We start from the raw sequence: 24509 nt of genomic DNA, 5'->3' as shown, positions 1-24509 counted from the left end.
CAGCAATTATTGCTCAAATCCTTTATCCAACACCACCAAAAGCAAATCCAAAACTGCAGCTGCAGAACTTTAATGCTAAAAATGCACAATAAAAACGAATTTTTACTGTAAATATTTGATCCCTTTGCCTACTCACCCATTTTATCAAAGAATTCATCTAAAGCTTGATGGAGCTCTGGAAAATGTTGTCTGTTTTCTTCCAAAAGCCATAAAAAACAACGGGATTTCTCTAGGGGAGGGGTGAGGAAATAATCACTAATTTCTTGCTTTTCACCATCAGCTGCCACATAACCAAATTTACTGCCATATTTCTGGTTCCACACTGGGATTAAAATAGAAAGGTCCAGCTCTTGCAGAACTTGGCCATATTGAAGGAGAAAGTTTTTTGTAGCTGTCAGACCTGGAAAAGATGGAAAAAAAATCCCAATATTAAATTTTGAATGCTCAAAATGTGATATTTCCTCTTCAAAGGGCAAGAGTTCGGTCTAGAAATTCAGTGTACAGATGGTGTGTGAGCCTTTGTGTCTTGAAAATGCAAACAAAAAATGAGGAATGGGGTTGATATAAATTCTACTCTCACCAGTTATTATTGGGATAATAATAAAAATGAGATTTGAAGGGAAAGGGAAGGGGAAAGGGAAGGGGAAAGAAAGGAAATTTCAAGGAAATGAAATTTCAAGGAAATTTCAAGGAAATTTCAAGGAAAGGAAATTTCAAGGAAAGGAAATTTCAAGGAAAGGAAAGGAACTTTCAAGGAAAGGAACTTTCAAGGAAATTTCAAGGAAAGGAAATTCCAAGGAAAGGAAATTTCAAGGAAAGGAAATTTCAAGGAAAGGAAATTCCAAGGAAAGGAAATTTCAAGGAAAGGAAAGGAAATTTCAAGGAAAGGAAAGGAAATTTCAAGGAAAGGAAATTTCAAGGAAAGGAAAGGAAATTTCAAGGAAAGGAAAGGAAATTTCAAGGAAAGGAAATTTCAAGGAAATTTCAAGGAAAGGAAATTTCAAGGAAAGGAAAAAGGAAAAAGGAAAAAGGAAAAAGGAAAAAGGAAAAAGGAAAAAGGAAAAAGGAAAAAGGAAAAAGGAAAAAGGAAAGGAAAGGAAAGGAAAGGAAAGGAAAGGAAAGGAAAGGAAAGGAAAGGAAAGGAAAGGAAAGGAAAGGAAAGGAAAGGAAAGGAAAGGAAAGGAAAGGAAAGGAAAGGAAAGGAAAGGAAAGGAAAGGAAAGGAAAGGAAATTTCAAGGGAAGGAAATTTCAAGGGAAGGAAATTTCAAGGGAAGGAAATTTCAAGGGAAGAAAAGGAAAAGGAAAAGATTCTAAGAATTCTAGGAATTTTTCCAAGGATATGGATGTAACAAATCAAAATTAAGAACCCCAAACCCCCACTTTTTTTTTCCATTATAAAGCCAACAGCAAACTGCAGAGCACCAACACGAAATTCTTTCCAAGTTGAATGGCAGAGCCCCACCATTATTTACTCTCCAAAACCAGATCATTGCCACAAATATCAGCAGTTAAGCCCATTCTGGAATTTTAAGACCATTTAAAAATTGTTGAACTCCCTCTGCCAAATCCCTGCCAAGCCCCTGAGCCACCCAGTTTGTGTTCCCCTCTGGAGATGAGGGAAAGGACAGAGAGGAGAAGTTTTACTTTGCTGTTTCAAGTGAGGAAAAGAGAGGATTTTTTGTGCTGCTGAGGACCCACCCAGGTGATCGAGGTGCTGCAGCCACTTGTGCACTTTGGGATCCACCTCTCCGAGCCGGAGAGTTATAAACCCAACAGCAAACTGCAGAGCACCAACACAAAATTGCTCCAAGTTTAATGGCAGAACCCCACTGTTATTTACTCTCCAAAACCAGATTATTGCTACAAATAGCAGTTAAGCCCATTCTGGAATTTTAAGATCATTTAAAAATTGTTGAACTCCCTCCGCCAAATCCCTGCCGAGCCCCTGAGCCACCCAGGTTGTGTTCCCCTCTGGAAATCAGGGAAAGGACAGAGAGAAGTTTAACTTTGTTGTTTCAAAGAAGGAAAAGAGAGAAGTTTCTGTGCTGCTCAGGACCCACCCAGGTGATCGAGGTGCTGCAGCCACTTGTGCACTTTGGGATCCACCTCTCCGAGCCGGCTCAGCACGTGCAGGAAGCCCCTGCTCTGCACCCGCCCCTGCCCCCGGACCAGGGAGCTCAGGAGCTGCTCCAGCACCTCCTGGGGACTGCTGCTAACTTGGGAATGGGAGATGAAATCCTCCTCTCTGATCACTCCCCAGGCCAGTAACTCCTTTAATAATTTGGCAGTGTCAGGGACAGCAGCTTTGATCTGCTCGGAATTGCGCCAGATGTGCTGCAGGATTTGGTCCCCAGTGTATAAATCCTGGCCAGAACCTGGAAAAGTCAAAATATTCCAATTCAAAAAAAGCACAAAACCAGCAAGATTTCATGTCCTTACCACAATTCCAACTTAAAAAGCAACTTTATAAAGCTTAAAAAACTTATAAAGAGCTCCAAAACCATTAAAAAGCTCAAAAAACTTTAAAAAGTTCAAAAACTTAAAGCAACTTTAAAAGCACAGATTGTTTGGGTTAAGTGGTGTTCCTAATTGTTTGTTTTATGCTGAAAATTACAGGATTTAAAGAATTATTTTCTTCCATACATGCTGAGCATTAGGGATTTGATCCAACACTGATTTCAATTTTTGTTTAAAGAAACAAAGACCTTGCCCAGATTTAAGGATGAGGTCACAGTGACCTGCAGGGGCTCCAAGAATCACAATTAAAGATGAGCCAGGGAAAAGGAGAGAGCAAAGACTTAAAACAAAACAAACAGGAAATAAATGAAGTCATAATAACAATAATAAATGATTTTACAAATCCACAGGGAAGCCAAAATCTCCCAAATTTTCAGGATGTGCCACTGAACAGGGAACAGGCACCCAGAGAACACCAAGCATGGGATGGAAAAAAATACACCCAGAGTATTTAACAGGGAATCCTAGGAAATTATAAATTAATTATATCCCAAGTTGATAATACAGATTAAAAAAAAAAAATAAATTCCAACATCCCCCCTTTTTCTGTGCCCTGAGAAGCTGCAGGGGAAGTTGCCAGCTCTGCAATGTGGAGCAGCCAACATCCACCAAGGAAAAGCTGAAGCTTTAAATGCCCACAGAGCCATAGACTGAAATATTTTTGTTTTCCCCAATCATCTGGAATGTGCTTTTCAAGTCACTGCAGGCAGGACCTCACTCTGTCTTTATTTGAGGTATTTTTTTCTCTAACAGGGTCCCCAGGTGCTTTTTCAATGGGTTCATCCCTTTCCAAGGGGTTCACTCAGAATTGGAGCCTTTCCCCTCTCCAGGCTGATTCTGCAGGAACCAGCCAAGGAAAAATCCAGGTTTTCTACAAGGAATTCAACCACAGCAATGAAACCACACAGCTGTCACCGTGGTATTTTCTGAAAAATCCTTGGCCAGGATTTTTTACCTGAGGATCTGAGAAGCCTCAGAAAAGAACTGTAAACAAGAATTATCTGATGGCTTGGGATGGGGTCTGGAGGTTGCTCACCAACAGGTGCATCTTTGATTGGTTCCAGGTGAATTGTTTTTAATTAATGACCAATCCCAGCCCAGCTGTGTCAAACTCTCTGGTCAGTCAGGGTTTTTATTATCATTCTTGTTAAACCTTCTGATGTCTCCTTTCTCTTTCTTTAGTATAGTTTTAGTATATAATTTTCTTTTAATATACTATAAAAAATATGCTATACTAGAATATACTAGAATATCATATCATATATCATATATCATATATCATATCATATATGATATGAGATATATGATGATATATGTTATGTGATATGATATATACTATATAATTATATAAAATAATATATATTATATAATATTATATAGTACTAAATATTGTTATATTATGTATTATTCTATAACATAATATAATATAATATTATCATATACTATACTATAACATAATATAATACAATACTATAATATAGTAATATAAAACAATAATATTATCATATACTATACTATAATATACTATAATATACTATAATATACTATAATATACTATAATATAATATAATATAATATAATATAATATAATATAATATAATATAATATAATATAATATAATATAATATAATATAATATAATATAATATAATATAATATAATATAATATTATCATATACTATACTATAACATAATGTAATACAATACTATAATATAGTAATATAAAACAATAATATTATCATATAATATGCTATAGTATAATATATAATATATATTAATTATATAATTATATTATAATTATATTATAATTATATTACATCATATTATTATAATTCTATTCTATTAGCCTTCTGAGAACTTGGAGTCAGATTCTCATCTCCTACCTGATCCTGGGACCCACAACCCCCCAACAATTCATATCCACACACAGTAACATCCCCCAGCAATAAAAACAGAAGGGAATAAAATCTGTCTGGAGTAAAAATGCCAGTTTTTCCCAGGGGGTGATGCTCAGCATTAGGATTCTGCTGTGACTGGGCTGGGACACTCCCAGTGCTGACTGCACTGCTGGGTGCTGACCCATCCCAGGATCCAGGGCCAAGGAGGCTGGAAGAGCCCTGCAGGACCACCCAACCCAACCCAACCCAACCCAACCCAACTCAACCCAACCCAACCCAACCCAACCCTGACCCCCACCTGGGCCCAGCCCAGAGCTCCCAGCGCCCCCTCCATCCTCAGACACCCCCGGATGGGGACCCCAAACCTCCCACCAACCTTCCCATGGAGGAACCAGCCCCAATCCCCCTGCACCCACCCCTGTGCTGGCTGAACTGGCACTGCTCACTGCCCTCCTGCTCTTCCTCAGCTTTTTTCCTGGCACGGTTCCTGGCCTCCTCTCGCGCTCGTTTTCGCCGCTGTTTCCTTTCTTCCTTCATTTTTATCTTCCTAAGACTGCAAAAAGCAATGCAGCAGCCAGCCAAACGTTAATTGAGGTGCAAATATCACACTGGAAAGTACAAATGGAATAGAAGTGGTCTTCATGTAGAAGCAGAGACCACAAAACTTCATAAAAATATCGATGCCCTCAAGATGCAACAACTTTTACTCCCATTAAAGATGTCTAAATGAGGATGGGCTGCAATACTCTTAATTTATCACTCAGCATTTGCAACCAAATGTTAGCATTTTATTCCTTTCCTTTTTAAAATTTTGTTTTGTATGTCCTCTGAGCTTAATTCCTCATTATTCAAAGGTCACTTGACCAAAAAATTGCCAACTCAGTTATGTGAAATGTCTGGGTATCAACAAGGACAGCAGCAGCATAAAATACATTTTTATTTACACTTTCTAAACATTCACACAAAACAAATTCTGTGGAACAACTTAAATGCTTTTACCATTGGATTATGACGGATTTTACCAGATTTTTTTGGTTTATCAGGCAAAGGGCAAGGATAATTTTCCAAAATATTTGTAAAAAGGCATGAAAATCCCTCCTGCTTTGCTCTCAAATCGATTCAGAGAGGACAAATCTTACCTTGAACATTTCTGTTTTATACAGGCCCTTGGTGGTTCCTTCAGCTTTGGGATTTTTTGTTCAAACTATCAAAACAAGGGATAGGACAGGAATTAAATTTGGGTTATGACACCACAAACCCCACAATCATTTCTGCTTCTCTCAGGTCAGTATTGCCCTGAGGAGAATTCCTAATCTGGGGAGAATTCTCCATTTTTCTGTGCCTCTGGGGAGTTATTCCTGAGGGATTATTGAATTCCCTGAATTCCATTCCCATCCATGACAATCTGACCAACAGCACAAGGCAGTTCCTGCTCCACTAGAACAGAAATTCATATTCCTAAATAATCCTCACATTCTCTTAAGGCAGCACCATTTTTTTTTTTTGCAGTTATATTCTCATTTTCACTTTATCCCCCTTAATATTCTAATTAATTTCCTATGAAACCATATTTAATTTCATATGACCATACTTACTTCACATTTTACCAGCCCAGAAGAACTGAAAATAACTATTTTTGAAATAAGGCCTTTACAATCAGGAGTAAAACACATTTCCTTAAGGAAATCCTGCAGGAGAGAAGGACACAGACAACAAAGGCATTTAAATCCCCACGCCATTTACACCCCTGCACAAATTAATTCCTCAATTTGAGGTGACCAAAGCAACCAAAGGAAACACAATCCCAAACTCTTCCTGGGATGGGCTGAAAATCCAAAATCATGGAAAATCTCTGGCATCTTTTACTCCCCCCTCCAACTTCACACCCAAGAGTCAACTTCCAGAATAATTTTAGGAGTTCAGGATTTCCCTTCATTTTATCCAGGCTGCTGAATTTTGTGGAATTCCTTGATGCATCTCAACGCTATGATCTTAAATAATTAAAAATTCCAGTCTGGCAGAGGCCTCACCTTATCATTTTTATCACTGTAGCTTGTTGTTTTCAGCTTTTTCCAGCAGCTTATGTGGAATTCCACTCTGCACTGCTGACAGCAAATAACACGTATAAAACCCTAAAAATGGCAAAAATGGAACATTTTAAAATAAAACCACAACCAAAAGCAGTGCTCAGCTTCCCAGATCATATAAAAAGGGGCAGAAAATACACCAAGTTTAACTTTTCAAACCTTTCTCAACTGAAAATTTACCTTAAAGTCAGGGTCTGTAAAATATATTTGGATTTTGGAGTAGCCATGGCACTGCTGATATCGACAGACAGCATCTGGCTCTGGAGGGAATTTACATTCCTCAATATAATTCTTTAAAGCCATCTGGAAAACACAGAATGATCAGAGTTAAAGTGTACAGAACCAAGAAAAGATTCAACTTCTACTCACAAACTCCTGGGGACTGCAGTGAAACCCATCCCTCAAGCAGAGCAGTGACTAATCCCAAAAAATAAACTCTTTTCTACTGAAAGCCAGGCAAGATTGGCCTTTTATGGCCAAAATATTCCAGGGGTTGAAGTGCTGGCAGCTGAGTGCTCACAGCCTCAAACACCAGGAAAATGCAGGTTTGTCCCACATCCTGCCCCATTCCAAAGGGTTCTATCATTGCCCAGATGATGAAACAGATTATGGGGCAGAAATTGGGGTTTTTGGGTCATTTCTGAAGATTCCCACCTGGCAGCTGGGTTAAGGAGCAAGCTCAGAGCTGGCCCTGGGGAAGCAGGGAGGTGTTCCAGGGTAATTCCTGAGGGAAAGACACCAGAGTGACCTCAGGGCTGGAACTGATGCCTCAGCTTTGAGCTTTTCTGTTTTTCACATTCTGTGCTGCTTTAGTGTGTGGGTCTGGGTTCATATTATGGGATGGTGAGCTCTGTGCACAGAGCAGGGAGACAAAACAATTCCTGCTCCAGCTGGGGACAGTGGTATTTTCTGGGTCCCCATTGTTGGGAGGAATGATGGATCTGACTCCATGCTCTCAGAAGGATAATTTATTATTTTATGACACTATATTATATTAAAGAATGCTATACTAAACTATACTAAAGAACACAGAAAGGATACAGACAGAAGGCTAAAAAGATAATAATGAAAACTCGTGACTCTCTCCAGAGTCCTGACACAGCTTGGCCCTGACTGGGCAATGAGTGAAAACAACTCACATGTTGGATAAACAATCTCCAACCACATTCCAAAGCAGCAAAACACAGGAGAAGCAAATGAGATAAGAATTGTTTTCATTTTTTTCTGAGGCTTCTCAGCTTCCCAGGAGAGAAATCCTGGGCAAAGAGATTGTTCAGAAAATGTGATGGTGACAGGGGACCAAGGACAAATGAGCCAAATCTCAGCCAGGAGCACAAACCCCGTGGGCTGGAGAGAGAAAAACAAGCAGGGTGGGACTGCAGGGGCTAAAGCTGGGATGGGACAATGAACTGCAAGGTGCAAATGGAGCAGAGCTGATCCCAGGGAGAGACCCCGTGCCCGGCCGGGCATTTTGGGGCCGTTTTGGGTCATCTTGGGTGCAGCCCTGGCTGGGCTCTGGTGCTGCCCCAGGTGGGTCCATGCAGGAGATCCTTTGGATAAATCCCTGCTTTGTTCTTTAGCTCTGCCCAGCCTCTGATCCAGCTCAGCCTGCACAAGGCATCAGAAGTGAGCCCAGATCAAACAAACACCCCCAAGAACAGAGCCCTGACAGAGCCTGGCAGTATCTGCATTATCCAGAGATCCCTGAGCATGGATGGATGCACCCAGATTGTCTCTCAGAAATCCTGAGGTTGTTTTTTGATAGCAAAAAGCCCAGAAATGCTGTTTCTACCACAAACTCTGCAGGTCTGGGGAGTCTGGCCAAGTGAAAAACCTCCCCAGTTCAGCTGTGTCTAAAATGCCTCTGTGCAGAGCAGCTCCTGGTGCCAGACTTTCCCAGTCAAACAGGGAATTCTACCACATAAATCCCCATATTTTATCCAGGAACTTTGTGGTCAAATTCTCCTGGTTTGGTTTTAAATTATAAATTTCCTGGTTTTGGCAGCTCAGATTTTGAACTGGTTCTGTTGTGTGCTCACACCTGAAAGTTTGGGAGCGTGCAAGGAAGAGAATCCAACATTATCTCAAAATCATTGGGACTGGAAAAGAGCTCCAAAATCCAAGCTGGGACACATCCCCACCTTGTCACTGAGTGCCACACCCAGGCCCTGCCTGGCCAATTCTGATAAATGATAAATAAAAAATGAGAAATGAAAAAATGATAAATGGAAAAAAATTATAAATGGAAAAGTGATAAAAAATAATAAACAAACAAAAAAAAAAAGATAAAGAAAAAATGATGGAAAATGATAAATAGAAAATGATGAATGGAAAATGGCTACACCTTGTGAGCTCAAACAAAGCTTGCTCTCCAAACCCACTGGCCTGTGGAAACTGCACAACTCCCATTGCAGAAAAAGGAGAACTGGAATTTACCCAGCAGGAATTTCAGCCTCAGTGTCCTGCCAGCTCACCCTGAGGTCTCAGAGCCTGCCACAAGTCCTGCCCTGCTGCTCCCCATCCTTCCTGAACCCCACATCTCCCTGGACCCTGGCAGGGAGGAGCAGGACAATTTTCTGGTTTTTTGGGGTTTTTTTAAACATACCTGTAAATTCTCTACTCGTGACTCCTCGATGACCTGAGTTGTTCCTGGCCAGGTTAAAACTCCAGGGACAATCTTGAAATCAATCATCAGCTTTGACCTCAGGAATTGGTCGAGGGCATGAGCAAACCTGGAGTTTGGAACAGGTCAAACACACTCAGATCCCCTGGGAGCAATTCCTAAAATTTCCACCAATAATTTTATCCTGCCAGGAGCAAACAGTGGTGACTGAGAGGATGGGGGATGAGACATAAGCTGGCTCATTAAATGCTGGGTTTTGGGGCTTTAAAAGTTTTGTTAAGGGTGGGACAGAAGTGTATGAGATGGTATTTTATGTTAGGATTTAGATGCTTATTATTTTTTATTTATACTTTTATAAGCTGAGAGTTCTATAGTATTTCATTAATAATTAACAAAAACGTTAACTTTTTTCTATAAGGTCTCTTAAGGTTAAATTATCTAATTAAGAAATGACAGTTAAAGTATTCTTACTTTTAACTTAATAACTAATTATTCCTGTCTTGTAATGTGGACTTTTTTGTCTAAGTACAAAACACTACTTAAACTTGTGAAGGAGGAGGAAAAAGGAGGGGGAAAAAGGAGGGGGAAAAAAGGAGGGGGAAAAAAGGAGGGGGAAAAAAGGAGGGGGAAAAAAGGAGGGGGAAAAAAGGAGGGGGAAAAAAGGAGGGGGAGAAAAGGAGGGGGAGAAAAGGAGGGGGAGAAAAGGAGAGGAAAAAAGGAGGGGGAAAAAAGGAGGGGGAAAAAAGGAGGGGGAAAAAAGGAGGGGGAAAAAAGGAGGGGGAAAAAAGGAGGGGGAGAAAAGGAGGGGGAGAAAAGGAGGGGGAGAAAAGGAGGGGGAGAAAAGGAGGGGGAAAAAAGGAGGGGGAAAAAAGGAGGGGGAAAAAGGAGGGGAAAAAGGAGGGGGAAAAAAGGAGGGGGAAAAAAGGAGGGGGAAAAAGGAGGGGAAAAAGGAGGGGAAAAAGGAGGACCAGCTTCTGCTTCCAAACTTTTATCTTGTTCTATACATATTACTATATTCTAAAACTTTAAATTCTAGGTTTTCTACCTTGTGGCATTGCACACTTGTAATTAAGCTCCATACTCATAATTTTAGCATTGTTAATTAATTTTGGAAGTCTTCTCTATGGCTTTAGGTTAAATGCAGTGTTCTCTTGAGGCTCTGTGTCTTTCAGCACAGGAAGTTTCCAATTCTCAGCATCCAGGGCTCCAACATTTCAATTTTCTGGTTATCTCTGAGGTAAAACCCCCAGGTGAGGCAGGCAGGGATGAGCCTGTGGGATCCATGGATGTGGGGATCCAGGGGGATTCCCTGAGCAGGGAGGGGACACAGCACTCTGCTCTGGCTTTCCCTGAGCTCAGAGAGTGGGAAATGGATTTGTAGAAAATGTTTATAACTTGCTAGAAGGTTTATATAGAATGGATTTGTGTGTCAAGTTTGAGATAAGAAATGCTGGCTTAGAAATGCTATGGAACAGGATAGATAGTGCTGAGAGAGAAATGGAATAGATGTGATTTCCTTAAAGGTGGTTCTGTAAACAAGACCAGATATTTTGGAGAAACAGAACGATGAAAAATGCATTGGAGTAAGATTTCTGAGGGGTAATTTCAGATGGTTGGGTTTCAGTTGGCTTCTGATTGTGATGGAGTGAATTATAACATCTCTGTTGCCTCAGCCTTCTCATGAGCCTGAAATGGAATGAAAGTTCCTAAAACACCTCCCAGCTGCCCCATCTCTGGCTCAGAAAAGGCTGAATCCCACAGCCAGAGGTGCTGTCACTGTGCAGGGACTTTTCTGGGGGTCAACACTGCCAGGGAAATGAGGCACAAGCACGGGAGGGGGATGCAGCTCCCAGGAAGGAGGAATTCCCTGTGAGCACCCAGCAGCCCTGAGCAGGGGCTCTGAGCCAGCCCAGCAGGAGGGGAGGAGGTTCAGCACCAAAACTCCTCCATGTGCCATTATTTTGGAATTATTTTGGCATTATTTTGGCATGGCAAGGGGGGCAGGGAGGCTCAGCACCAAAACTCCTCCATTTGCCTTTATTTTGGCATTATTTTGGAATTATTCTGGAATTATTTTGGCATTGTTTTGGCATTATTTTGGCATGGCAAGGGGGGCAGGGGGGTTCAGCAGCAAAACTCCTTCATTTGGCATTATTTTGGCATTATTTAGGCATTATTTTGGCATGGCAAGGGGGGCAGGAGCACCCAAACTCCTCCATGTGCCTTTATTTTGGAATTATTTTGGCATTACTTTGGCATTATTTTGGCATTATTTTGGCATGGCAAGAGGGGCAGGAGCACCCAAACTCCTTAATTTGGTATTATTTTGCCATTATTTTGTCATTATTTTGGCATGGCAAGGGGGGCAGGGAGGCTCAGCACCCAAACTCCTCCATTTGCCTTTATTTTGGATTTATTTTCGCATTGTTTTGGAATTATTCTGGAATTACTTTGGCATTGTTTTGGCATTATTTTGGCATGGCAAGAGGGGGCAGGGAGGCTCAGCACCCAAACTCCTCCATTTGCCATTATTTTGGCATTGTTTTCGCATTATTTTGCCATTATTTTGCCATTATTTTGGCATGGCAAGGGGGGCAGGGGGGTTCAGTACCAAAACTCCTCCATTTGCCATTATTTTGGAATTATTTTGGCATGGCAAGGGGGGCAGGAGCACCCAAACTCCTTAATTTGGTATTATTTTGCCATTATTTTGTCATTATTTTGGCATGGCAAGGGGGGCAGGGAGGTTCAGCACCCAAACTCCTCCATTTGCCTTTATTTTGGCATTATTTTGGCATTGTTTTGGAATTATTCTGGAATTATTTTGGCATTGTTTTGGCATTATTTTGGCATGGCAAGGGGGGCAGGGGGGTTCAGTACCAAAACTCCTCCATTTGCCATTATTTTGGCATTATTTAGGCATTATTTTGGCATGGCAAGGGGGGCAGGAGCACCCAAACTCCTTAATTTGGTATTATTTTGCCATTATTTTGTCATTATTTTGGCATGGCAAGGGGGGCAGGGAGGTTCAGCACCAAAACTCCTCCATGTGCCTTTATTATGGCATTGTTTTGGCATTGTTTTGGAATTATTCTGGAATTATTTTGGCATTGTTTTGGCATTATTTTGGCATGGCAAGGGGGGCAGGGGGGTTCAGTACCAAAACTCCTCCATTTGCCATTATTTTGGAATTATTTTGGAATTATTTTGGAATTATTTTGGAATTATTTTGGCATGGCAAGGGGGGCAGGAGCACCCAAACTCCTTAATTTGGCATTATTTGGCATTATTTTGCCATTATTTTGGTATGGCAAGGGGGGCAGGGAGGTTCAGCACCCAAACTCCTCCATTTGCCATTATTTTGGCATTATTTTGCCATTATTTTGGCATGGCAAGGGGGTCAGGGAGATGGGGGAGGCTGGCAGAGCCCCAGTTCCAGCTGGAGCCAACACAGCCAGGCCCAGCTGTGCTTTCCCCAAGGATAAAGGGAAAAACACCCTGCAGAAAAGCTCCTGTTGTGTTTTTGGAAGGGTTTCATTCTGGGTTTTGTGTGTTTCTTTTATAGATTGCAAGTTAATAAAAGTTTTTTTCTTTATTCCTAAACTGGAGCCTGCTTTGCTCTATCTCTGGGCAGACACCAGGGAGAATATATTTATTTATTTTCATGGGGGCACTGAGGAGCAAGGGAAAAAAACTCCCCCCCTTCCCCATCCCTGTGGGCAGCTCAGGGGGAGAAGAGTCAGGAATGAGGGAGTGAATTCCAGCCTGGGATGAAGGAGGGGAGGAGAAAGGTGATTTCAGTTGTTTCCCACTCTCCCATCCTGCTTTAATGCACAATAAACTGTTTTTCCTGCCATGGAGTGCTTCCTGTGAGTCATTAGGAAATGGTCTCCCTGTCCTTACCTCCACCCTGGAGCTTTTCCATGGAATTTCTCCCCATGAGAGAGAGGAGCAGGATCACAGCTGGAGAAGGAGCTCCCCCCACCAGCCTTTAGGGGGGATTTGGATCCCACAGAGCACCAGGGATATCCCAAACCCCCCCAGCAGCTTCCCACAGCCAGGACTGCAGGAGGGACAAACTGCAGCAGGAACCCTGGCTGGGTGGGAGCAGCTCCAGCTTTCTGCTCCCACTTTGTTCCTGTGCTGCACTCCAGGCTCTCCCTGTCCCTCTGGGATGTGCCAGCTCAGGAACACATCCCTGCTTATCAGCTCCAGGGAATTTGGGACTCACTGCAGCCTTATCTCAGCCCAAGGTCACCCCCCAGCTCCCCAGGGATGAGATAAAGCCAGATTTCTCTAGGATGCATCTTCCCCTCAGAACAAAGAGGGTTTGTTCTTTTCCTCTGAGCTCTCCCCCACTGCAGGGCTGTGATCCCTGAATCCCAAATATTCCCTCAAATCTGCTCTGCACAGCAGCTCCCATCAGCTCCTCAGCAGCAACAAAATTCCACTTGGATTAAATCCACTGCATTAAATTTATTGTGTTAAACCCACTGGATTAAATCCATTGGATTAAACCCACTGGATTAAATCTCTTGGATTAAACCCGCTGCATTAAATTTATTGTGTTAAACCCACTGGATTAAACCAATTTTATTAAATAAATTGGATTAAATCCACTGTATTAAATCTCTTGGATTAAACCCACTGCATTAAATTTATTGTATTAAACCCACTGGATTAAATCTCTTGTATTAAACTCACTGGATTAAATTTATTGTATTAAACCCACTGTCCTGAATCCATTGGATTAAATCCACTGGATTGTATTAAACCCATTGGATTAAATCCATTGGAATAAACCCATTGGATTAAACCCATTTTATTAAATCCATTGGATTACACCCACTTGGATTAAACTAATTTGATTTAATTTATTGTATTAAACCCATTGGATTAAATCCATGGGACTAAATCCACTGGATTAAACTAATTTTATTAAACCCATTGGATTAAATCCATTTTATTAAATCCACTGGATTAAATGTACTGTATTAAATCCATTGGATTAAACCCATTTTATTAAATCCATTGTATCAAACCCATTTGATTAAACCCACTGGATTAAATCCATTGTATCAAGCCCATTTGATTAAATCCACTGGATTAAATCCATTTGATTAAACCCACTTTATTAAATCCATTGTATCAAACCCATTTGATTAAATCCACTGGATTAAACCCATTTTATTAAACCCACTGGATTAAACCCACCTGCCAGATGAATTTAATGATTAACACAGCAAAATTAAAGCCCCACCACGCACAGTTCCTCAAATAAAAAAAGAAAAATCTTTTTCCCCACAAACCCTGAAATTTTCCATCAGACCAACCTGTTTTGCCTGAGGTAAACCCTTCCAATTCCATAGTGTGCCAAACAAAAACAACTTTCTTCTGGATATTCCTCAATTATTCTCTTAAATTGATATTCAGCCTCTGCCAATGCCTTCAAAAGAAACGTGAGACACAAACACAGGGAGTTTTGCCAGAATGTTTCCACTTTTCCTGGTTTTTTCCCTCTTTAGGCAGGGTCAGTGTGCCCCATTCCTCCATCAGTCTTGGGAACAGTAAATGGAATTACACACCCTTGTGATCACAGGCAGAACTTCCCTCTCTTTAAAAAAAACCAATTTATTCTGTAAACATGGAGCTGCTGCAGCCCAAAGGAATGAAATTCCTCAGCTCAGCTATTTTTAAATTAATTTTAAGACACTGAATATTACCAAACACTGCAGGAAGAAATTCCCCAAAATTCCCCCCCCCAAAAAAAACCCAACCCCCACTTCTGGTTTGGCATTTTCCAGAAGCCAAAGGAATTCCTGGCTCTTGTTTTAGGAGCAGAATATTTCTGTCCAAAGCACCAGTGCAGAGCAGAAATCAAAATTATTGATTGTCATTGCTTGATCCTCATTTAAGGCTTCCAAAGAAAATTTACTGGATAGCCTGATTCATCCAAAACCATCGAGGATTTAGTCCCAAATATTCAATTTGGACAATTCCAGAGGTTTCCTTCCCCTCACACATTCCCAGTTAGGAAGATTAAAAAAAAATGGATGGGAAACTGATCTAGAAATTGGAATTAAGGGAGTATTTATATATAAAATAAATAAAAAGAAATAAATGGAAATATATAAATTAAATATAAATAAATTGGAATTAAGGCAGAATTTAAGTACAAAATAAATTACATTTTAAAAAATATATAAATAAATATCAAAAGAAACAACCACACAAATAAATTATGTCCTACCTCAGGATGTCCCATTCCCAGGAGGGCAGTGGCATGTCCATAGAAGAATATAACATAATTAATATAAGGAATATTCACTTTATTCATATACTAAAAAAAAAAAAAAAAAAAAAAAAAGAAGAAAAAGAAAAATTATAGTCACAGCACAACAAAGACATGGTAATAATACTGTAAATTAATTAAGAGAAATCCAGGATGGTTTTTGGGTCAGTGGCTGATTGGGTAAGGCTACACAGACACCAAATTTCACAGAATTTGCCATCAAAATCCTTTTTACCCTTTGTTCTTATAAATCAAAGTTCAGTTGACAATCCCAGAAGAGATCTCTAGGATAATCAAGTCCAACCAACAATGGTGTTTTTATTTTAAAAAGCACAATATTTGATCCAAATACTGGGGAAAGGGAAAGGGAAGGGAAGGAAAGGGAAATTTCAGGGAAATTTCAAGGAAATTTCAGGGAAAAGGAAATTTCAGGGAAAAAGGAAATTTCAGGGAAAAAGGAAATTTCAGGGAAAAAGGAAATTTCAGGGAAAAAGGAAATTTCAGGGAAAAAGGAAATTTCAGGGAAAAAGGAAAGGGGAAAAAGGAAAGGGGAAAAAGGAAAGGGGAAAAAGGAAAGGGGAAAAAGGAAAGGGGAAAAAGGAAAGGGGAAAATGGAAAGGGGAAAATGGAAAGGGGAAAATGGAAAGGGGAAAATGGAAAGGGGAAAATGGAAAGGGGAAAATGGAAAGGGGAAAATGGAAAAGGGAAAATGGAAAAGGGAAAATGGAAAAGGGAAAATGGAAAAGGGAAAATGGAAAAGGGAAAATGGAAAAGGGCAATGGAAATGGAAAATGGAAATGGAAAATGGAAATGGAAAATGGAAATGGAAAATGGAAATGGAAAATGGAAATGGAAAATGGAAATGGAAAATGGAAATGGAAAATGGAAATGGAAAATGGAAATGGAAAATGGAAATGGAAAATGGAAATGGAAAATGGAAATGGAAAATGGAAATGGAAAATGGAAATGGAAAATGGAAATGGAAAATGGAAATAGAATGGAAAATGGAAATAGAATGGAAAATGGAAATAGAATGGAAAAGGAAAGAGAATGGAAATGGAAATGGAAATAAATAGAATGGAAATGGAACATTTTGGAAATGGGGTGTGTGTTTGTGTGTTTGTGTGTGTGTAACTCTCCAAAACCTCTCCCTTGTCAGCCCCCAATTCACCACAACACCGATGATTTTGGGGGGAGGGAGGGGTTGGGGAGGCAGGAGCCTCCAGGCCTGCCCCAGGGAGGGGATTTTGCTCCTTTTACCGGAAATCTGCAGTTGTAGAAGACGGTGAGGAGCGCGGAGAAGGCTCGCTCAGCGCCCTGGAACTGCTGCTCCTGCAGCGCCCTGCAGCCATCCCGGGCCAGGCACTGCAGCTCCTCGGGCAGGCAGTGGAATTCCACCTGGAATGGGCATCACAGCCAGTCAATCCAAAACAAAACTCCATTGTCCTCCTCCCTTTTTTTTTTTTTTAATTATTATTATTTTTTAATAAATAAGAATATTTCGGCAATTTTTATTTTCTTTCTTACGCTGTACCTTCTCATTTTTTTTACACATCCTGTGCTGCTGCTTTCCCACACAATAATCAGGATTGGTTTGAGGGAAGGAAGGTGCTGAATGCATAAATTTGAATTTCTGGGATAAAAACCAGGTTATTTCTGAGAGCTTACCGGGAATTCTGGAGCATTCAGGGCTCTCAGCAGGGGTAATAAAATGGGTTTATCCCGGTCCAGCAAGGCTCCATCACCCTCCAGCCCAAGGGATTTTCCATCTGGATTGAAATCCACCTGGAATGTTTAACAGACAGTAAGTTCAGAGGAAAAGAAATTTTTTTAAATTTTTTGCTTTCAAAAGCAAGCAAAAGATTTAATTCAGAAAAGAAATGTTTGCTAAAATACTTCTGAGACAGCCAAGTGGAAATTCTGCAGCCTCCTGAATTGTTTCACTACAATTTCACTTTTCAAGCAGCAAACCAGGTGCATCTTTATAAAACTCTTGCATTAGATTTTCATGGAGCTGTTAATCTCTTCAAAACCTCATTTTTATCCTAAATTTCTCTCCAGAAAGCTGCAACTTTAGTTCAAGCACCATTTTAATTCTTCTCACATAGAAAAAACCCAAAGACTTCTGCTTTTCCTCACTTTTTACATCCAAATGGTTTTGGAAAGCTGAGAATTATTTAATTCTGCAGCACTTTGTGTCCAGCTCAGCTCATGCTGGAAGCTTTTCACAGCCCATTATTTTATTCTGTTATTTGTTATTATGTTATGCTAAAATTATATTTTGTTTTCACTCTTGATGCTTCCTGAAATCTGCAGGAATTTCCAGCAGGGAGACTGCAAATAATGAAGATTTATTTTCATTTCCTACAACTCCTAGGTGGATGCTGTCCCATGCAGTTCCAGAGCAGAATAAATGAGATTATTTTAATGCTAAATTGCAGGACATACAAAGCAGAAGAAATGAATGGAAATGTTCCTTTCAACACCAACAATCAATCAGCAAAACAAAAAGAAGAATTTGATAGGAAATAAGGGCTGGAACCTGCACTTCCTCCTAAATCCAGTTTTGTCCTGGGGGGTATTTCACCAAAATAAAGATTTTTGGTATCTACATCCCCCAATTAACAGGCATGAAAGAATTAATTATTTAATTAAGTAATTAAATAATTTAATTAATTAGTTCAGCATTGCCACTATTTCCTTCAGGAATTTATTGGTGCTAAGGCCAGAGAAGGAGAGTTTTCCCCCAATGAATGAATTTTATGAATTCTGTATGAATTTTACAGCATTTCCAACAGCCATTCCACAAAATTGGATATTTCCAAATGTATGCAAATGGGAAAAAAAAAACATTTAGGCAGAAATTTGGGAAGGGCTTTTGAAATTCCTAAATGATCCCAGGCAGGTTTTCATTTTTGATTAAAAATTTAATTTAAAAGTTCAATTAAAAATTATCCCAGCCAAGTTTTACAGCAGGAGAAGAAAGAGAAACCAGAAGAAAATCAGAATAAATCAGAATAAATCAGAATAAATCACAGAACTCCTGCCTCTGCTCAAAGCCACGCAGAGCACAGAGTGTTAAAAATTTGGAATTAACCAGGATTTTGTGCAATATTCCTAAAAAATGAGAAATAATTCCCAACTTAAGGCTGGATTCCCATTACCTGTGGCCCAGGACATAAACCTTTATCCTCCATGGCTTTGGACTCCTTCTTCAAATCCACATGATCCCTACAAAAAACAGCACAGGGGCACCAAGGGGTTGTAAATGTGCCTTAAATCTCCATTTCTTGTCAATAAAATTTGGTTTTCTTAGGTCTGATCTTCTCCCCCCAGCAGGGAAGCAATTTTGGAGCTGCTTCAGCTGCTTTAAAGAGGACTTGTTCCACAATAAATGAAAATATTCCCCCCTCCTTGAAGTGAAAGGAAAAGGAAGCCACTGATAATTCAGTTTAATGACCTCTCCTGTGGCTACATTTCCATTTTTCCACCTGCACTGGTACTCAAAAAATTTATGGGAAAACAACAGGATTGTACTGAAATAAATATGGATTGAAAGGAATTTGGGGTTGTGGTCGGATTAGGATTAGGAATTATCATGTTTCCTAAAGAAACCTGAAATCTGCCTTGGAAAAACTCTCTTGAATGGAAACTTCTCTGTTTCCAGCAAATAAAAATCCTGTTTTGCTGGATTTTTTCCCATGTTTTGAGCCATTCTAAACACAACAAAAATCCCCAGAGCATGGTGGCCCCAGCTCTGAAATATTCCATGATTTCCTCTGATAAATTCTGGTTTAAGTGGAAGCAGAAATATTCTATAAATATAATATTTAATATAGAATTGTATATTAATAAATATTTAAAACAGAAATATTTAATACTATAAAAATCTATAGTTTTACCTGAATTAACTGAATTCTAGCCCCAAGCACAACCCTTCACATTCCACATGCTCCACAGGAGCATCCCTGGCCTTAAAATCAGACTTTTGACTGGAAATTGGAGCCAACAAACAACTGAAGGACTCCAAGCAAAGTTCTTTCATAAAATAAAAATCCTAAAGGCAGATTTGATCTTTTTCCTGAGCTCAGGGAGTGCCAGAGGAGTCTGAACAATTGTTTGGTGCAAGGAGGCCTTGGCAGTGGGGGAAGAGTTACAATTATTGCTGTGACTTTGGATGTAACAACTGAAACTAAACTCCTGCCAGCCCTCCCTGCTCCTACAGCAAATATTCAAATTATGCTTTCATTTACTAAAATTCAGCTGGGCATGGAAGATTTTTCAGTTTTCAAGTAAAAACTGTGAAAAAAATGGAATTTTGGGGACTTTATCAGGCTGTAAAAAATTACACAAAGCCATCAGCAAGGAGCAAGCAGCAAAGCCAAGTTGCATTAATTTCACACAAAATAGCTCAAAATGAGAATCAATTTTTAAATAAATAGAATTTCTTACCTCATTTTTTCATAGTCACAAGTTTTGGTTTTTGGCTTTCGTTTGTTTTGCTGACTTTGGTCTGGAAAGAGGAAAAGGATTTGAAACAAAATGATCATTATCTGAAAGAAGCAAACAAACAAATGCACTTGGGGCTCACACTGGGCTCTGTAAACTGCAGGTCTTAAAAACTGACAGGGTCAAAACGACCAAAAAGTGACATTGAATTTAGTTTTGCTCAACGGTGGATAGGATGAAAAAATCCTGAAGGGAAAACATTTTAAACAAATAGAAGAATCCTAAAATCCTGCAGGATTGTAGGATTTTAATCCCAAAATTGTGATTAAATCATTAGAAAATTGTGATTATTAAGAATTATTATTAAGATCATTAAAGAGTATTAAAGAGTATGAAAGATTATTAAAGAGTATTAAAGATTATTAAGATTATTAAAGAAATCAGTCTGTCCTATAAAAGAATAATTTATATATATAAAATATATAATATAGACACAAAGTTTCTATATTATATGTAGCATATATTTTATATATATATAAAATATATAAACCAGTTTATATTTCTGTATTATATATATTTTTAATATATAAAATAGATATATTTCGAATTCTTATATAATTATGTATTGTATATTGGAATGCATATATTGTATGGTACGTAATGCATTACAAAATAATATTATGCAATATTTTATAGTAAAATTGGTGGGGTTTTTTTTCTTATACAAAAAGTGGCCAATCAGAATTTTCAAAGGGAGTAACAGATCCCTGTGGAAGCCCAAGTTTCTCTGGAAAAAATCATGAGGATGAATTTTTTGCTTCAAAAGCCCCGAGGTGAAGCGAAGCTCAAGCCCTGTCAGTCCCCAATGGAAATAAACAGACAAATAACTCAGAGTGGAAATACTGGATGCCAAAAGCAAGGGAGGATTTATCAGGTGAGGCCAATTCACATTTAACTCTCAAATTTCACAGAATTCACTGGAGCACCCCAAACCTCCAGAGCTCCGACCCTGCTGTGGAACAGTGACTGGGAAACAACTCCTGAGCAAGGAGGAAGGAGCAAAAGTGCCTGAATTCTTTGTTGTGATGACAAACCCAGGAATTCCTGCCACCAACCCAACTGCAAAATCATCTTTGTGAGCTGGACACACCCACAGGGAAACAATGCAGCACCTGGACTGAAACCCTGGGCCACCAGAAAATCACATTTAAGAGGAGGAGGAGGAGTTATTCATGCCACAGGTGAGGTTTTAGCAGCCACCTGTGCTTAAAAATGACACCCAGAGTGTTTGAAAGAGAAAATTCTGAGAGCCAAATTTCTGGATTTTTTCTGTGGAAAAACCCAGGTGCAGCCCAGAGCCTGTCCCTGCAGGCAGGGGAGGTGGCCCAGAAGATTCCTCTGCTCAAATCCTGCCCAGGGGCACCCAGAGCCTGTGCCAGGAGCAATTCCTCACTGAGAGCTGCTGCTTCATGAGCTGGCACCTAAATGAGTCAGCACAGGAGGCACCGGGACTGAACATGCCCAGAATTATTTCATGGACCACTCCTTGAGTGGATGGCTGCTGGAACTCATGGGAACACCAAAAATCCCCACAAATTCCTCTAAACAGAGACATTGGAACGATGGAAAATCAGAATCCTCCAGCACAGCACCCTGTAACCACTCAAAGACTGAGATGTTTCACTTTTCCTTCATTTTATGCTTTCCCTAAAGGAGCCAATCTAATTCACAGCAAAATCTCAGTGAGGAGAAGAGAAACCACCTCAGCAGGGAAGGAAGAAATCAATCAGCATAATGTTCCTCCAATTTCAAAAGCCATTCAACACAAACTACTGCAGCAACAATTCCCATAGAAACAACTCCTCCCCTACAACACCCAACTTCAAATTCTGCTTTCAGCTGAAATAAAAAAGCTTCTAAAACAAGGTAACAAGCAAAACCAGCTGATTTACTTGACTGATTTAATTAAAACACTGAAGTGAATGCATTAATTCCACAGAAAACATCATTTACTTACCCCACAAACACTTAAAAATATTAGAAGCAGCATTACTTTTCTTAGCACCTTCCATTAGGAGCGACCAAAGATATTTAATAAAAATATACACGAGCTCAAAGAAACAGTACATGAAGACCAAAAATAGGAAGTAGCAAGAAAAATAAATCAAAAAGGCCAGCAGCTTTACAATAATATAATGTGGCATTAAGTTCTTTTCCATTAAAACTCCTGCAAGTTCAGTGAACAAAGGCAAAGGGAAAAGAAACAAAAAAAAAGGCTCTTCCTCCCCCACCCACAGCAAACTGGGGCCAGCCAGTCACTGGGAGCCTCCTCCTCCCTTCAAATCAAATATTTTGCTCTACAAAACCAGGGGGAGGAGGAAGGGAGAACAGAAAGTGAAAATGAAGCGGAGCAAATAAAGCAGAAACTTGGGATGAGCACGAGGCCGGTGAAATTACAGCCAGGAGCTGCCAGGTCTCTCCTGGCATTACCCCTCTTCCTGCCTCAACTCTGCCAAAATTCAGCCTCCCTGCCCTCCCTCCAGCCCCTCTGTGCCTCCCCACCCTGCCAGGGAGGAATTCCTGATTTAATGCCCAATTTCACCCTCTGTGCCCCTGCGCTCCGACACGCGCCAGGGAGAAGGGAAACTCTCGGTGCCCCTGAAGTTGGGTGATAAGAGCTCAGAGCCCGACTTGCCAAGGAGATAAAAGAATGTCAGAGAGGCACAGAGGATGCTGAGCACAGCTGGGAACGGGGTGGGGGGCAGATAATGAGGAATACAGAGGGGCTGGGGCAAAATCACCCAGCCAGAAGCACCAGCACACGCCCAGGGAGGAGCTCAAGGAAAGGGAACCCCAAACTTTGGGGGCTCTCAGGGAACAGAGCCCCAAAAAACCCTCAAATGATTCTCCAGGGCCAGGAAAGGAGCTCTGTGATGGTGTTCACAGGGGTACCAGGATGAGGGAGGAGATGAGAAAGTTGGCTCTATGTTCAGAAGGCTGATTTATAATTTTATGATATATATTAAAAACTGTACCTAAAGAATAGAAGGAAGGATTTCATCAGAAGGCTGGCTAAGAATAGAAAAGGAATGAATAACAAAGGTTCAAACTGAAACAGTCCAGGACAGCTGGGCTGTGATTGGCCATTAATTAGAAACAACCACATGAGACCAATCCCAGACCCACCTGTTGCATCCCACAGCAGCAAAAATCATTGTTTGCATTTCCCTCTGAAGCTCAGAAGTGCCTGGAGTTCACTTTCAGGGCAGAGAAGGAACTCTGGCACTGGGGGAGCTCTGGGGGCTGGGAGTTCTCTCTATAAAATGATTTATTAATTTAGAAAAACACCCCAAACATGAGGAAGAAACCACAGAACTCTGCCAGTCTGCAGCTAAAAATCCACTCTGCCAAATATTTTGTGGCCTCTTCCCTCTTTACCTGCAGAATTCTTTTCTGATGGAGCCTTTATTTATTAACCACAAATTAATTGTCAATATTGAAATGCAGAATTCCTGTTTAATTTAGACCCTGGCTCAGGAGGAGGGAAAGCATTTCCAGCCCGTGGCTCAGATTTTACTCCTTAATTCCAGTTTCAGTTCTGAATTCAGTCAGGGAGATCCAAACTGCAGAAACATCGAGGAATTCAGACAGAAATGGAGAAGTGGCTGAGGAAGAAGCAAAAGCTGATTGCTCATTGTTGTGGAAATGACAGGAAATTAACTTCTGCTCATTAATTAGGGCAGCAGCAGAGGAAGAAGTGGCTCAGATTTGATAAAAAGCGAAATAAACTCACTTGGAGGCTGCTCCAGCGTGGGACCTTTGCCTTCTGCTCTCTGGGGCTCAGGCACCTGATGGCAGAAATATCAGATTACAGATCCCAAATCCACCTCCCTGGCAGGATTTAAACAAAGCCAAAACCCCCAGACCCCTCAGCAAGTGAGGAAATGAACGTGTGCTGCACTGTGTTCCTCATCAAGAGGCAAAGAGGAGTAATTCCATTTATCAAAGTGCTTTTACAACCATTTCCCTGCCCTCAATTTGCCTCAGTTTCCCTTCCCCACCCCCTGACCAGGAATGTTCCCCCGAGGGCAGCCAGACCCAGGGAGGTTTCCAGGAGAGGAGAAAATCCCTGAGCCCTCCTGGGGCTGTCCCCAGCCCGCTCCTCCCTGCCAGCAAACTCCAACATTTCCATTTCCTGCCCTCCTGCTCTGCTTTCGCTTCCCGGGGCCAACGTCACTGCCCAGGGCCCTCCCCCTGCCTGGACAGACAGACGGACAGACAGACGGCTCCGCTCGGCTGCCCTGCTCTGCCTGCAAATTCCAATTATTCACCAGCATTTCCTGCATGCTGCAGCTTTTGTGTAGTGAAATTCATGGGCTAAATTATAAAATATATAAATATATATTATAACATATAAATATATAGCATCATACATTCATAATATATCATATATTTATATTATACATCATGATATAAAATATATCTTAATATATTAAAATAGGTATATTATATATATATAAATATATATAATATTATATATAATATATTTATATTTAATAAGTAAGAAATTTTAAAATAATATACATCTATAATATATAATTAATATATTCAAATCTATAATATATAATATATATTAATATGGT

At 40.2% G+C, this 24509-nt stretch overlaps 1 protein-coding gene across 1 annotated transcript in view; it reads right to left on the bottom strand.

The window, feature by feature from the left end:
• The window catches only part of TTC3 (tetratricopeptide repeat domain 3), a 62451-nt gene that overhangs the window by 14999 nt on the left and 22943 nt on the right, over positions 1-24509 (bottom strand). Inside the window, exons 15-29 of the mRNA XM_084226024.1 lie at positions 23660-23714; positions 19870-19930; positions 18582-18648; positions 17086-17202; positions 16678-16815; positions 15376-15465; positions 14459-14571; positions 9108-9234; positions 6683-6805; positions 6446-6547; positions 6011-6103; positions 5555-5619; positions 4832-4968; positions 2062-2376; positions 137-400 (exon numbers count right to left, since the gene is read on the bottom strand). Coding sequence (XP_084082150.1) covers positions 137-400; positions 2062-2376; positions 4832-4968; positions 5555-5619; positions 6011-6103; positions 6446-6547; positions 6683-6805; positions 9108-9234; positions 14459-14571; positions 15376-15465; positions 16678-16815; positions 17086-17202; positions 18582-18648; positions 19870-19930; positions 23660-23714 — 1867 coding nt within the window. The remainder of the gene's footprint in view (positions 1-136; positions 401-2061; positions 2377-4831; positions 4969-5554; positions 5620-6010; positions 6104-6445; positions 6548-6682; positions 6806-9107; positions 9235-14458; positions 14572-15375; positions 15466-16677; positions 16816-17085; positions 17203-18581; positions 18649-19869; positions 19931-23659; positions 23715-24509) is intronic.

Source organism: Fringilla coelebs, assembly GCF_963513975.1.
Source record: "Fringilla coelebs genome assembly, chromosome: 2".
In the NCBI taxonomy this organism is placed as follows: Eukaryota; Metazoa; Chordata; class Aves; order Passeriformes; family Fringillidae; genus Fringilla; species Fringilla coelebs.
This window is presented reverse-complemented; position numbering and strand designations above follow the sequence as displayed.